The 16,387-nt window shown below is 33.5% G+C and overlaps 1 protein-coding gene across 1 annotated transcript; it reads right to left on the bottom strand.

The window, feature by feature from the left end:
• Nucleotides 1-11,462: 11,462 nt before the first annotated feature.
• Nucleotides 11,463-14,499, bottom strand: LOC143543824 (uncharacterized). Its single transcript, XM_077036085.1, has 6 exons — nt 14,445-14,499; nt 14,204-14,400; nt 13,972-14,127; nt 13,638-13,857; nt 13,097-13,486; nt 11,463-12,406 (listed from the first exon to the last, which is right to left on the bottom strand). Exons 1-6 carry the CDS (start codon nt 14,497-14,499, stop codon nt 11,463-11,465), a joined length of 1,962 nt encoding a protein of 653 aa, XP_076892200.1.
• Nucleotides 14,500-16,387: the final 1,888 nt, after the last annotated feature.

Below are 16,387 nucleotides of genomic sequence, written 5' to 3' on the forward strand. Positions count from 1 at the left end.
TCCCAAAATTAAGGAAAACCAAAACATAATCTTTTTGAAAATAATTGAACTTTTTAAGAAAAATATCATAACCTAGAACTTCTAATAACCGAAGCAACGCTTCGAATGAGAATCCGATAAGGGCACTTATATATAGGATGTACCAGCGGCGTATCCACCATGTCCTTATCATCTCATCCTTTGTACCGTTACCCAAGCTACCTTAGGTTCTAAATAATGACACATAATCTTACGTATTATGATTTCCATACGAGGACTTTGGTAATTATGTGTCGACCCATAATTACTTAGATCGTCGGATGGTCCGCATAACTCGTTCCATCATGTGGGTTATAAAATATTTAAAACTATCATTTTGAAAGAAAACAAATGTTTTGATAATTTTTAAATATAAATTCAAAAGATAATTAATACATGTTCGAGTTGAATTTGTTAAACCTGTGAAATTTCTAAACACCTTTTATAGCAAAGTTACAAATTTTAGAGCTTGGAATGGATTTCGTGAAGCAGACATTTGAAGTGAATTATGATGATCGAGAATAAGCTAAAAGTAGAATATGAAGTTAAACGTGTTAGATAAAGGAACTTGTTTCATGAGATGATATGCACAAAAATTTAATTTATAACAATTCTTACGATAGTTAATAACATGTGGAATCTTTAAAAATCGTATTCATTAGAATGAATTTCTTAAAATCGAGAGTGAAGTTTAAACAAAGATTTTGGTGAGTCGAGTTTGATTAGTTCGAGAACTTATGGGATTTAAAGAGAAGTTAATATAAAGTTTATAGCTTTTCAAATTGGTAATTTTGAGATTAGATTAATTCGATTAAGATATTCTAAAATATTATAATAGTTAGTAATTAATAATTTAAATATTAATGATAATGCGAAAATATACATATTTGAATTAAATTGTTGACATATTAAACTGGGAAGCGGATATTCCCGAATCACCGAGATAGTCCTATTCCAATTAAATCCTTAAAATTAGATAAAATATAAAGTAGATAATTGAAGATATTAAACTAGATTAAATTTGGGAATTCATAGATTTATTTTTTTTACAAAATCGTTATAAATAGTAGGGAATAAGTAAATTGAGTTATCGATTATTTATAATAGAAATTCAAGTAAATAACAAATTTTAAATTAATTATGATACCAAAAATAATATGTGAATTAACATAATAAAATAAGATAAACGCGAAACTAGAAATGCATGAACCACCATGACTATTCTAACAACTAAGAATTTATCATTAAAACGTTCAAAATTCTCAATATATATAAAAAATCAAAGTGGGGAGTTGAAGTATTTATGAATCATCGCTTAACTTTAACTAAATAACGAACTTAATCAATAAATAAAGTGAGTGATGGGTTTTAATGGAGATTTATCAAAAAAATCAATTTTAATGGTAAAAATTTAATTAATAGAAGATTTAATTTAATAATGAGAATTAAATTTGGATGATGAAAAAGTTAGTTTAATATCAATAAAATTTACAATGTTTGAATTTTAATAATAAAGACTTATAAAATGGAAAGTAAGTTGAGAAAAGTAACATGAGGACAAACAAGAGATAATAAAATATTTATAGTTTAAAATTGAGGGTAATGATTGAAATATACTTGGTAATTTATAGTTTGAGAATATGAAAATAAATAAGAAAATATGATTTAAATAATATTTTAATTGATATGACTTAGTATAAGATTTTCTTGTTCGAGGTATTTTAGGTTTGTCGAGATTGGTGGTCGTTTGGTTAACGGAATACAGCAGCAAACTCCTTGTTGATTCTAGTAGCAGCAAACTACTTGTCGATTCTAGTAGTCGAATGGTAATCACGAGAAGCAGGCGAACGACGTTGATTACGATGATTGATTCTTAGGAAAGACATTCTATGAGGACCAAAGATGAAGCTTTATAAGATGATGGGTAAGTTGTGGGAATGAGTCAATGTGGAGTAATAGGGATGCGTATGTATACGTATATGTATGTATATGACTTAGTGCTAGTGAAGACTCGAGGGCGAGTCGGGATTTTAAATAATATGTATACGTTTGAAGCATTTAAGTGAATGAACAATGTTTATAAAATTTTCCAAGAATAAAATAATCAAGCATATCAAACTAGTTGACCTCCCATGAGCTTTCCATGGCAATTTGAAAGGCCCAACTAAATAAAACAACATAAGGTTTGTGAATTGGCCTCCTATGAGCGTTCCATGACATTTTGATGGCCCAATTCAAATAACGTGTAATAAACAATTGAGTTGGTTAGCCGTGAGCGTGTACATGGCGTTTAACTGACCCAACTAATTAACGAATTATTGAATAAATAGAGTTGTTCGGACCATGAGCGTTACATGGCATTTAACCGACCAAACTAAATATCGAATCAACGAATTAAATATGAGCAGTTAGTGTATCTCGGGAACCACCCCGAACGATACGTTCCAACCAAAAATCAAATCGAAAATGGTTTAAGAAATGGATAGTTGGAGTGCCCATGGATTCACATGGATTTTTCACCCAACTAAGCATTTTAAAATAATTTAAAAACACATTTTGGAAGTACAACCGTTTAGCCGGTTATGTTTACTACGCAAATGTTTAGCCGATTACGGGTACCACTTAAAGTTATGGTTGTACGACATTTGTCATACCCCATGCTTCAAAGTGAAGAAGCAAAACAAAACACGGGAATTCTTAAGGAATTTCCCACAATAAAAGATAATCTACCAAAATAAAATATTTAGAAAAATATTTTGAATATGAGGCATAGCCTCGGAATTTGTGTGTGTGCAATAAATAAATATAATACAATATAATAAAATAATTAATCTAATTAAGCTATAAACAATTAAATAGCACATAAGGCAGTTTAGATAAGCACGTATAGGGTTCCTAATCATATGTCTAGGACCATTTCTAACGACCTATCTTATAACCTTCGGCTTTGATACCAATCTGTCACACCCCAACCTAAGGCGGAAATGTCGGGGCGTGATCCGATGGCTCACAGCTCGAAGATACTATCATAATATAAATGTGACAATATCTAATTAATTATTTTATTTCAATTATACACACAATATCCAAATACAATAAACAATTTAAATATACAAATATAAGCTCAAATAAATGTTAACTTGATTATAACCTAAGGTCTTGTCTACATGTCCAAACTTCAATATTCAATACAAGCAACCTGCATATGCGTATAAAATGGAGTTTTGTCAACATAAAGTTGAGTGAGAATATTACCAGTTTCGACACAACAATATAAATAAGCATGACGTGATAAGTGCGATAATATAATCAAAACACAAACAAGTATGTAGACTGTTGCTAAGCGAATCGGGAGTTGGTCACCAGCAGGAACACCCGCTATATGATTGATTGAATAGTAATCCTAATATACGATTGATTGAATGGTAACACAAGTAAGCAAGTAGCACGTATGTTTGATTAAATCACTCACAATAACACGTATGCATTTGTTTGAATATATATATATATATATATATATATATATATATATATATAGTATGAAATACGGATACGTATGCATATATCCCAAAAATGTTTAGAAAATTGAGTAAAATAAGGGAATGATAAACTCACATTAGATTAATGAATAACGAATATAAATATGAATAAGCGAGCTAACGAATAAGCGAGTCGTCCACTACATGTCAAACGATATAAAAAATTCAGAATTTGAGATTTTAGGATATGATAAAATAAATGAAAAAGAACTCGTTGCCGCTGGAATCAATCCAAACGGACGTTTAGAACTCAAGTTATGCTAAATTTAAGATTTAAACGAGCTGGTACTGACCAGAATCCAAACAACGAGTCGGAAGTCGGGTTTTTGTCAGTAGCCTTAAAATTACGTTACGAGAATAAAAGGCTTCTGGACCGAATGTTGAATCCGACCAGAAGTATGATAAAACGGATAGTCAAACTTGTTGACTATTTTGCCCTTTAACGAGTTTTAAACGATTTGACCAGTCAACACCCTTCAACCACCGAAATTGATTGAAGATTATTGACTAGGGAATGTATATGAATGATTCCTATGTTTACAACTTACCCGAAAAGTGAAAGAATCAAGAGATATGATGAGTCAAAGGTCCATACGCATGCAAAGTCAAACGAACAAGCATTGTATCTTCAACGAATAAGCAAAAACCGAAGGGTTTGGTGATGGTCAGAGGTAGGTGATGGCTAGGAGGTCTCTCTAGGGTAAGGATACATGTTTGTGGTAGAGAATTATGATGTGTTTATATAGAGATTACAAAAACGAACTATATTTGGAAGATTTACTCGTTTAAGTAACAAAATATGATTTTAATTAGAATATCGATGTAATATATCAAAGATTTCATGATTTATCAGTAATTTAAGAATATGGACTTGTATTTTAGTTATAATAATTTTTTTGGACCTTAATTTACCAGATTTATGCCAAAAATAATCGATTTGGATGCTAAAAACAAATTAGGAAATAAAATAAGCTATTTAATGAGAAAATCTAGTACAATAACTAACAAAATTGTGCTTGGATACCAAGAAAACGAAATTGGACCAGCTATATCATTTCTTGGAGTTTAAGTTTCGTTAATTTAATTAAAAATAGGAAAGACTTGGCAAAACTAGTCCCTGTAGTTCCCGAAAATACGATCTTTAGACGTTTTAAGCGATTTTAAATGTTTCTAAGGGCTATTTGGCATAATTGAAGGTTATGAAATTATAAAATAAGTTAAACCAAGTTAAATACCAATAAATACAAGTTTTAAATAGTTCGGAAGATCCAAATTACGTTCCCGAATCGATTTAAACTTAAACGAATACAAATACGAAAAATCCTAGATGTTATAGGGTTTCCCTTAACAACCCTCTGGCGTGAGAATAAATACTGTACTGTGATCGGAGAAAGTACGAAGTACAAAGTGATTGATGTAATATATGAGGGGTGAATGAGTACCTCATGATGGTGATGAAGGTATTTATAGCCGGGGGTGAGGGAAGGTGATTGCTGGAGTTGTCACCGTCTAGAATATTCCTTTCTCCCTGAATGGACACGTGGAGCGCCTTGATAGGGTGTGATAGCCTGTCCACGTTCATGGTTGTTACCAGGTGTCCATCTGTCTCTTTCTTATTGGCGGACGTCCCTGTCAAGGATTGATGTGGTAACCTTCTAGAACTATATTGTTACAACTGCTCTTTCTTGCCATGTATGGAGGTCTTATTGTTTCTTCCTTAGGTGGAGCTTCTTGTGGCCCGCGAATCTCTTTCTTGTGCCTGTGGGTCACTTTTGTTACCCTACATATATAACCATTTTATTAAGCACTAAATGACTAGCAGGGAGCTAAGAAATATTATACAGTTGGTTATAAAAGAAAAAACAGAACAAGTGATTGGACTAAGATTTAGGGCGTGTTTGGGATTGCTTATTTTCATCAACTTATAACTTATTAACTTTTTGAAAAAGAATAAGATGTTTATGATTGCTTTTGATGTGAGAGATAAAAGTTAATATGCTACACTTTTATAACTTATTAACTTATTGAAAGTTATGAGGAGGTAAAATAAGAAATCCCAAACACCCCTTTAATCTATATTTTTTCCATGTGAATGACTAGAATTAACTCATTGACTATGCTATATGGTATTGGAAATATGAGTGCTACATTTCCTAAGCATGTTCGAATTTCGAGCGGACCAAAGGAACCAAAGAGTTGGGTAGATGATCGCTGATCTTAGGGTGCGTTCGTTTCACAGAATTTGTGAGAATTCAAATGAATTGGACTTAAAATCCCATGACATGGCGTGCTCGTTTCGTTGGAATTGGAATCTTAATTCCATTTTGGTGTGTTCGGTTGTCAAGGAATTGGAATTGGAATTCAATTCCTTCAAATTCATTTAAATCAAGGGATTCTAAATCCTTCCAAAATATGGAGGATTTCAAGTGAATTCGTAGGAATCTTTTTTTTAACGAGAACAACGAATAAAACATTGCAGTTTTTTTTTTACTTTTTTTGTCTTCGATTTATATTTTGAGTTATAAATTTTTTATAATCATTTTTGAATATTTTTTGAGGGGTTTTTGATCTTAATAGAAAACCCCTAAAAAATTTCAAAAAAAAATATAAAAAAATCATAATGCAAAATATAAATAAAAAACAAAAAATCTAAAAAAACTAAAATGTTTCCGTCGTTATCCTCATTAAAAAAACCTATTCCAATTCATTTGTAAAATGAACACATCAAGAATGGAATTGGATTTCAATTCCTTCAAATTCCAACTCTTACTGGAATGTTTATAGATTCCAAATCCAATTCCTTCCAATTCCAAATCGTATGCAAATTCCAATTCCAATTCCATTCCATTATATGAAACGAACGCGCCCTTAATTTCTTTTATTATTCTAGACAACACAACAAAATGTTGAGTTAGTAGTCCATCAAGTGAATATGTGTAGCTTTGGAAGGTCATTAACAGGGCTGTTTGCGATAATTTATGTACAATGGCCGGACCGAAATAAAAAGGCCCATATGCCCTATCGAGTAACGAATATATAAATTACTTTTTTAAACGATAATAACGTTATAACAATAAATATTGCAAAAATATAATTATAAAATCAAATACATTATTAGCTAACGACTAACCGATTACTCTTAAACTTCTCATAGCATTCCTTATCAAATTGATTTTGGTTTGGCCCCAAGTAAAATTGACAATTTACTTTAACTTTGTATTGTTTAAAAAAGAGAAAAAAACTTTGTATTATTTAAAAAAGAAAAGAAAAGTCTATTTTGAAAAAGACATTAAAGTGTGTAAAGTGTACAATACAAAAGTCATAATAAAATAATATTATTGATGATCTAGCCTTCTCCAAAACATACATCCCGCTGCAACTTTATACCCACCGGAAAAATTTCCGGCAATGTTTTTTTTTCTTTGTTATATCTTTTTTCCTTATCCTTTTCTTATTATTTCACAAACCATTGGCCAAATTTCAATTGTTAATGTTTAAAAAAACTAATATATGTTTAAAAATTTTGTGCCCTCTACTGAAACCATGCCTCAGACGAGGGTGCAGCTCGCACACCTTGAGAGCCGGCCCTGGTCATGGATACTTATTTTCTATCTTCCATTGAAGAGATTTGGAATGAAAAGAGTCTAATCAAACTCCAACTCTTTGAAGTTTTTCAAAATTACCCTGAACTAATTATTAAAACACAACGTAAACCCATTCTGTCACAAGAGTCAAATTAATTTTATTGAAACCAAGAAACAAGAACAATATGTCTTGAATGATTACAACCAGAAACGTTCGTTAGCAACGCTGCTATACGAACAAGAAAAGTAAACAAGCAACAGAAAATAGAAGAAGTGTTGTGTGAAAATGTAATCTGCATAACTATGTAGAGAATATCTTCTTATAGGGAGGCGATGACCCAATTGAATAAGGAAGGAGCAGACCGTTGATGTGGTTTTCCAAAGATACACCCGAAGACTTTGGTGTTTCCATAGCAGGTACAAGACGATCCTTTCCAAACTTGAAGAAGCGTCAGTGAAAAGCTAACAGGTATAGGGTTGAAGGGACCTGGGCTCACATTCAAGAACTGGCCTTCATAACAGATACAAATGGGCTCGTATACATCTTCAACCCATTAACCATTCCAGCCCAACAATAAGATCCATAGCATGTAATATCACCTCAATAATTAAAACATAAGATATCATTAGAAAGATTATAGAATTGAAAGTAAAACTACCAATACAAAATTTAACACCCCCTCCCATTTCTATAATCTAAACATATCATGGAGACCAAGAGACTTACACACAACTCATGCTGAGTAATAGGCAACCCTTTTGGTCAGTATATCAGCTAATTGAGTCTCCGACTTGACACCAACAGTTTTGACAACACCTTTAGCTATCTTCTCCCGAAGATAAAACAGATCAACTTCGAAATGCTTGGTTCGTTCATGGAACACAGGGTTAGCAGCAATCGAAATTGCTGCATCATTATCACAACAAATCTCAACAGGAAGTTTCACACTAACACCCAACTCACCTAGAACATTTTTCAACCAAATTATTTCTCCCAGTACAGAGCACATCACCCTATATTCAGCCTCAGCTGACGACCTGGAAACGGTATCCTATTTTTTACTTTTCCAAGAAATCAATGAACTTCCCAAGAAAACACAATATCCTGTCACAGACCTTCTAGTTTCCAAACACTTTCCCCAATCAGAATCAGCAAAGCCTTTCAGTTGAAAGACCCCGCCTTTTTTTAAACATAATTCCCTTTCCAGGAGAACCTTTAAGATATTTCAAAAGTTTTAATGCAATTTGAAAATGAGCCATTTTTTGTTTATGCATAAACTGACTCAAAAAATGTACCGCATAAGCTATGTCAGGTCTAGTGTGAGATAGATATATGAGTTTACCAATTAACCTTTGATAGCTGCTTATGTCTGTTAAAAAGGAGTTATCCTTGTTACACAGGTCCATAACAATATAATGTTGTAAGACCCCGAATCCCGGGAATCCTAGAGTTGGTAATCACGTCCACAAATCCACAAAAATTTAAAACCAAACTATTCGTTTTTATTTAAAACAAGTTAGAGTAAATAACAGCGGAAAAAGTGTAAGTATTTAAAAATTCCAAACACGGGTACAAGTGTCCAAGATCTAATATAAATAAAATATCTGTTTTATTTGAAATCCTCGACCAGAAATGCCTTCAACCTCCCGAGTAGCATCCAGCACGTCCAAGCGGTAGCATCCACTTCTTAACCTGAAAGTCAATCTAACATACACACAAAGTCAGCTTGAGCTGAGTGAGTTTAAGTTTTCATAAACGCAATTCATTAAAAATTTAAATTCCATGAGTATGGAATGTAGGGGAAAATCATGAGTCCATAAAATCATAAATAGCTTTTCTTAACTAAATCATAACTAAATAACACATTAAACATCTTTTCACGTAGCACGGGCCTCCTCACCCCGGGTCTTCCCCGAGTAATATATTTGACCCAGCCGCGGTTTAACAAAACCGTTAAAATCATACAACACTAGCCTCCTCACCCCGGGTCATCCCCAAGTAATATATTTGACTCGGTCACATTTTAATAAAACAAAATCACGCAACACGAGCCTCCTCACCCCGGGTCATCCCCAAGTAATATATTTAACTCGGTAGCGGTTTAACATACCAAACACGTGATACGGGCCTCCTTACCCCGGGTCTTCCCCAATTAATATATTTGACCCGACCACGGTTTATAGAACGGCGGGCCTCCTCACCCCGGGTCTTCCCCAAGTAATATATTTGACCCAGCCACGTCATAAACATGCAACACGGGCCTCCTCACCCCGGATCCTCCCCGAGTAATATATTTGACCCGGTCACAGTTTACCATCACATACACATTCACATACACACATACAAACATCTAATTCAAACATCCAACCAAAAATATCACCACATACAATCCATAAATAATGGATAATCTTAGGCATTCAATAATAAGCCTAATAGCAACCTCGAGGCTTAGAGCCCAAGTAAAATGTATAACCTTAAGGGAAATATGACCTTAAACGAGTCTAAGGCATAAAATATAATTTACACATGTCTTCGTAAAGGCACAACCACAAACAAGATAATACAATACCAAACCAATAGTTTAAACGAATTAAAATCGGTTAAAATCATAATAAGGTGTGTATGCTAGCCCAAAACGTAAAAAGATTAAAAAGGGCATCATGAACTCACCCGAATCAATCGAACACCTGCAACAAGCTAGGAAATTCCTAAGTGCACAATCACAAGCAAGGGCCTGTAAATTATACACAACGCGTTACTAAACTAGACCGCAAGAACACAATTGCCTAATGGGCCGCTCAAGCCTAACACTTTGGCCCAAGGCCCAATACTTTGGCCCAAGGCCCAACAACTTGGCCCAAGGCCCAATACTTTGGCCCAAGGCCCAACAACTTGGCCCAAGAACCAACACTTGGCCCAAGGCCCAACCCAAACCCAATTACTTCACCTCAGCCCCTAAAACCTTTCAACTAACCCAAATCCACCCTACGATTATGGCCGGGGCTAACCATGATGCACAACTCACCCGCCGATAATCAAATCGAGTCGAATACGCGCGTAATAAATCTTAAAACCAATTGTCAAAAGAATCAGCCCCAAATGGACCAAATTCCCATCTTAACCTTTTCTTACATCATAATTATGTCACCCGAGTTGATAGGGTTGACGGTTCCTTTTTACAACTTTCAATTTAACATTTAAACGAAAATTCGCGCACCGCCGACTCGATTGACCAATCACCAACCAAAACAGCCCCGAGTATCAAAATTTTAATTTTCCCACAGCCTTTAAACCCCCTAGGGCTGTACAAACTGATTCGGTCGGTCATCCGATAGATTAACACATCAAACTCAACAATTGCCAATCCTACACCCGATAAACCCTAGTTTTCGAACTAAAATCGATTGACCGACCTAAAGACCTCCATTGGCCATGAAATTTTAGTATGTTGTAAGTGACATACCTAAGAAGATGATGGAGCACGAACTTCTTAACGACCAATAAGCGCGTTAATATGATCAATTAAGGTGTAAAAGATATGGGGAATTATAAAACCGACCTTGAATTGAAGTTTTCACGGCTGAAACTTGGCTGGGAAGAAGAAAAACGAGCAGGGGGGGGGGTCTTAGCTGCGATCGGCTGCTGGTAGGAGTTAGGGTTAGGGTTTGTTTTGTTTTATGATATAAAAACAAAAGTTACATACAAGTCCCTCCAAATTGAAGTGTAAGGCAAAATGGAAGGAAAGTTAAATGGTTTAATGTACCGAGATGACGCAAAGGCTTCCGAGAAACGTCAGATAAATCCCGAGAATTATACATACTCTACAAGCTTTAATTCTTGAAACCGGAATTAACGGGCGTTACAAATGTTTATCAATTGGTACACTCGTAGGCTTACTAGCACTAAGACCAAATTCAGAAATTAGGTCCATGCAATATTTTCTCTGAGAGAGGCACACACCTTCATCAGATTGAATGACTTCTATACCCAGAAAATATTTTAATTTTCCAAGATCTTTAATAAGAAATTTGGTTTTTAATAATTGTTTTATTTTATCAATTTCAGAATTACTGTTACCGGTAACGACTATGTCATCTACATAGACAAGCAAAACAATAAACACATTTTTATCATTTAGCACAAACATAGAATGATCAAACTTACTTTGAAGGAAACCGAATTCTAATAAAATACTAACAAGCTTTTCATTCCACATCCGTGGAGCTTTTTTTAAGCCATACAAGGACTTATTCAACTTGCATACTTTAGTTTCACTTTTAGAAAAGAAATCTTCAGGGAGAGTCATATAGATATCTTCATTTAAGTTTCCATATAGGAAAGCATATTAACATCTAATTGGTATAAAGGCCAACTGTTTTGAACAGCCATAGCAATCACAGTTGTAACTGTGACCATTTTGACCACCGGAGAGAAGGTTTCATCAAAATCAATACCTTCTCTTTGATTATAACCTTTAGAAACTAAACGAGCTTTATACCTATCAATTTCTCCGGTTGACTTATACTTAATTTTGTAAATCCAACGACACCCTATAGGTTTTCTATTACTTGGCAACTCAACTAGATTCCAAGTATTATTCCTATTTAAAGCTTCTATTTCTTCGTTCATGGCATTAACCCAATTAACATCAGACATGGCTTCATTGAAGCTTTGTGGCTCAACAGTCTTATTTAAAATAGTGGCAAAACACAAATTATCAATTGAAAGTTTTGAGTAATTTACCACCTTTTCAAAGCCGTATTTTACTTTCCCCTCAACAACAAAATCATCAAGTTTCTTTGGACAATAAGTTTTTCTGGTGGACTTTCTAGTGTTTATGATTAACTCATTTAATTCAGACTCAGTTGAATCATTAATACCTTCAGGAGATATAGACTCATCATGTCTATTACTACCATGCCTAATCTCATCATGACCATTACTAGAATGTCTCGATTGCTGATTATCAACCCTACCAGAGACGCTAGTGTTATCAATGGGAGACTCAACATTGGCAGCAGTTTCTCTTAGCATCCCCTCTTCATCATCGGGTTTTTCATCAAAAAAGTTTACCGGCTCGCTTGTATCAAAAACATCAAAAAAATTTAAAGTATTGACTTGATTGTCAAATAAAGAATCATGATCAAAACTTTTATTTTCTTTAAAAGGAAATACACTTTCATAAAACTTGACATCTCTAGAAAACAAAATCTGTTTTTGTTCTAAACTCCAAACTTTATAACCTTTTTTATTATTAGAATATCCTAAAAAAACACATTTTTCAGCACGTTTTTCAAATTTGTTATTGTTATTTAAAACTGTTATAAAACACAAGCAGCCAGAAATTCTAAGATGTTCTAAGGAGGGGATAAAACCAAACACTAATTCATATGGTGATTTGCCACTTAAGACTGAAGAAGGTGTCCTGTTTATTAAGTATCCAGCAGTTAAAACACAATTAGATCAAAAATTAAGAGGAACTCCTCCTTGAAATAATAAAGACCTTGCAATGTTGAGAAGGTGTCTATGTTTTCTCTCAACTATTCCATTCTATTGTGCGGTATATGGACAAGATGTTTGGTGTATGATACCATTTTCCCTTAAAAAATCAGACATTTGAGAGTTAACAAACTCAGTCCCATTATCACTTCTAAAATATTTAATTGTTACACCGAATTGATTTTTTACTAAATTAAAAAAACTTACAATATTATAAAAAACTTCACTTTTACTTTTAAGAAGATATACCCACACAGCCCTGGAATAATCATCAACAATAGTAAGGAAGTATTTAAAACCTTCCATACTTGCAATTTTATAGGGACCCCATACATCTAGATGCACAAGTTCATCGATACTTGATGTCTTGTGATCACTTAAGGGAAAAGGCTCCCTATGTTGTTTAGCTTGATGACATACATCACAAGCTAATTGATTATGGGGGTTCCTAATACCTATCCTATCCTTTAGAACATATAAGACATGATCTGAAGGATGACCTAACCTAGAATGCCACAAATCAAAAACAACTTGACTATTAAAGCACACCTTAACACTTTTTGAAGCATCGCCACATAAATAAAGACCATCAATTTGATTACCAGTCACCAGGTGTTTCTTTGTGAACAAATCCTGAAGATAGCATTTATATTCATCAAATGTGACAGACACTTTGTTATCCTTAGCTAGTTTATACACAGAAAGAAGATTCACATAGTACTTAGGAACCACAAATACATCATTTAAGATAATATTATCACTTAGTTTTAAACTACCAATTTTAGTAACAGTAGCATTTGATCCAATAGGATGTTTAATTTTAATATTTAAATCAGATACATCAACTTGATTAAAAACATTTTATCAGACATGACCATATGTTGATTGGCTCCTGAATCCACAACCCAATTAGACAAAGGGGTTGTGGATTGATCATAACTATTGAATCTATAAACACAGGTATTAAACAATTTGCAAAAGAACAATTGAATTTACCTCCAACATTGCTGCTGGACTTAGTTTCACTAGGCATATCATTCAGCAAGCTTAGCAGCCTAGTGATCTGCTCAGAAGTATGTGATGGAGAAGAACTACTATTGCTATTAGAAACAGAACATGATTGACTAGATGAAGCAGCATTAGACACATTTGGTTTAGCAGTTTGCCCTAACCTAGACCTACTATTGGGAGGGTATCCCACAATTCCAAAGCACCTCTTAATAGTGTGGCCAAGTTTATTGCAATGTATGCATTTAAGATTTGGATTTGGTCCTTTGATAAATTTTCACTTATTATCAAAATTTTGTCCAGATTTAGAAACAAAACCCACATTTTGTTCTTTCAAAGAAAAGTTGCTATTGTTATTATTTCTATGTGATTCCTCTCTAGAAACCACAGCAAAGGCATTTTTAACAGATGGAAGAGGTTCTTTAGTTAACAGATTAGTTCTTACGGGCTGATAATAATCATCAAGTCCCATGAGAAACTGCATTAATTTTATCAATGTGTTATAAGTCATTAAAGGTTTTAGAAGCTTGACAAGAACAAGATGGTAATTGCACAATTGCATCAAACTGTTTCCACATAGTATTGAGTTTATTATAGTACTCAGAAACTGTGGACCCGTTTTGTGTCACAGAATTAATTTTTTGATACAAACCAAACACCACAGATCCATCTACTTTATCGTATGTTTCTTTAAGATCTTCCCAAACTTCATCTGCAAGTTTGGAATACAGTTGTCCTACATACAGTTCCTCTGAAACAGTGTTAAGGATCCAAGTCAAAACAACGGAGTTGCACCTTTCCCATTGTCTAATGAGAATAGCATCCTCTGTTGGTTTGACACAAGTTCCATCAATAAAATCAGTTTTTTTCCTAGCTTGAAGAGCTAACCTTATAGTATTAGACCACACATTATATGTGACATTCGTCAATTTCGGGTCTTGTATCTATTCGTTTTTGTATTTGTTTATTATGTAAACCGACCCGATTTGTAAACCGAAGCTTATGTTATAATCAAAATGATGGATTTATGTTACAATATTGTTTCACACTTGTTGGGTCTTGAAAACATCCTATTTTTATTTTTATTTATTTATTTATTATTTATTTATTTGTTGTTTTGTGTTTTTGTCTTGATCTATTTTGCATGAAAACTCTTGTGTCTCACACCCGTATTTGACCACCAAAATTACCCTATATATACACCACCTTTCCTCTTCATTTTCCCTTGCTGCAACTCCAAAAAAAAAAAAACTCTCTCAAACATCAAAGATTCAAGGTTATCTTCTTAAGTGTTCTTGAAGGTTTTTGGTCTTTCATCTTAATTAGTTTATGTAGCCTTATTAATACTTGTTTATGGTTGTGCAACATATATATAATATACACCCCTTGTTTACCTTTGGTAGTTACTTCTCCGATTCCGGTCGGTGAGGTTTCGGACCCCATAAGGCAAGGCTTCATGGAGGACTTCGTGTCCTTGATATATATACATCTATATAACTTGTTCATACATATTAATCTTGCTTATTTTAGTTTGTTGGTCATGTTTACAAGTTCCATGGTTATGGGTTTTTAAGAGTCTATGCTTCGGTTTAACCGTAAATAGCTCTAAACCGTAAACCAAACTTTGTTACTAGTTTTGTTTGTTTAAACGTACTTAGTGTTAGATCTAAGTTTCTAAAATCATTTTTACAAATTCTATGGTTATGGGTTTGTAGAATCTTACCTCGGTCTTAACCCGAAACACGATCCGAAACGAAAACCGAACTTTTGTTTAAAGACTTTATTGTTAACTTTTGGTATTTTTTATTTGTACATTATTATACAAGTTCGTTAGTGTTTGGACATGTGGAAACCATCTATGAACTTGTTGTGAGATGGAAACCGAACCAAACCGATTCTTGCTCGCTTAAGACACACAAGTGTGTTTTTTTTAGCCATCAAGACTTGTATATTTCTTTAAAAATAGTTACAAATTGATTTTTAAATATTTTCTTAAGTACTTGGAAATGTTGGATCCAACTTGATCTCATAACAAAGTTTGGACCGACAAAACCGAACACTCGCTTAACGTGCGTTGTTAGTTCTAAAACAATGGAACTACATACTTGGTTAAGTCTTATTAAATTTTATTGAGTTATCTCATAACATTCAATATTTTGGAAAGTTGACTTTGGGTTTGACCAATTATCAAGACCCGAACCGACAACCCGAACACTCGATAAAAAAAAACCGTTTTAGTATCTTTATTCCAAAGGGATTTGCATTCTTGCATTTTACCCACCTTATTACTTAACATAGGTTGAGTAAATATTAAGGTTAGATACTTTAACCCGGTTTCGAGCAAACTTACATTTTTAAAGGGTTATTATTATAAATTCTTAAATAGTTACATTTTAAACCTTGAACTTTAATTATTTACATTTCTCAACATTTATTTTGTTTAAAGACCTTCAAGACAACCTTTTAAATTCAAGACTTCTTTCCTTTTTAGGCATTGTGCGTTAAACTCGTCGTTCCGACAAATCTCCAAATTATCATCTTTCAAGTTTACTACTTGAAGGTGAGTACTTCATACCCCATTTTCCATCTTTTATTTTGGGGGTGACATTTCATACTTATTCAACAAAATGCTTTATATTTGAATCTTAAACCACAAACGTAGTTGTATACTTTACCTAAATAATTGCTCGATTTGGTGTTCTATGCTTATATGCCTATGTGTTTATCGCTTTTGGTTG

Source organism: Bidens hawaiensis, unplaced genomic scaffold (genome assembly GCF_021521415.1).
Source record: "Bidens hawaiensis isolate Kalapana, Puna unplaced genomic scaffold, B.hawaiensis_p1.1 tig00000055_1, whole genome shotgun sequence".
NCBI classification, from domain to species: domain Eukaryota; kingdom Viridiplantae; phylum Streptophyta; class Magnoliopsida; order Asterales; family Asteraceae; genus Bidens; species Bidens hawaiensis.

Bases quoted from the DNA above. Each gene is read 5' to 3' on its own strand.
- LOC143543824 (XM_077036085.1), bottom strand. From the start codon at position 14,499: ATGGAACTTGTGTCAAACCAACAGAGGATGCTATTCTCATTAGACAAT. The intron at 13,858-13,971 runs GTGGGTTTTGTT...CACACTATTAAG, and splicing joins TTTCTTTGAAAGAACAAAAT to AGGTGCTTTGGAATTGTGGG. The intron at 12,407-13,096 runs GTATTAGGAACC...GTGTTTTTTTAG, and splicing joins TGTTCTAAAGGATAGGATAG to GATATTCTAATAATAAAAAA.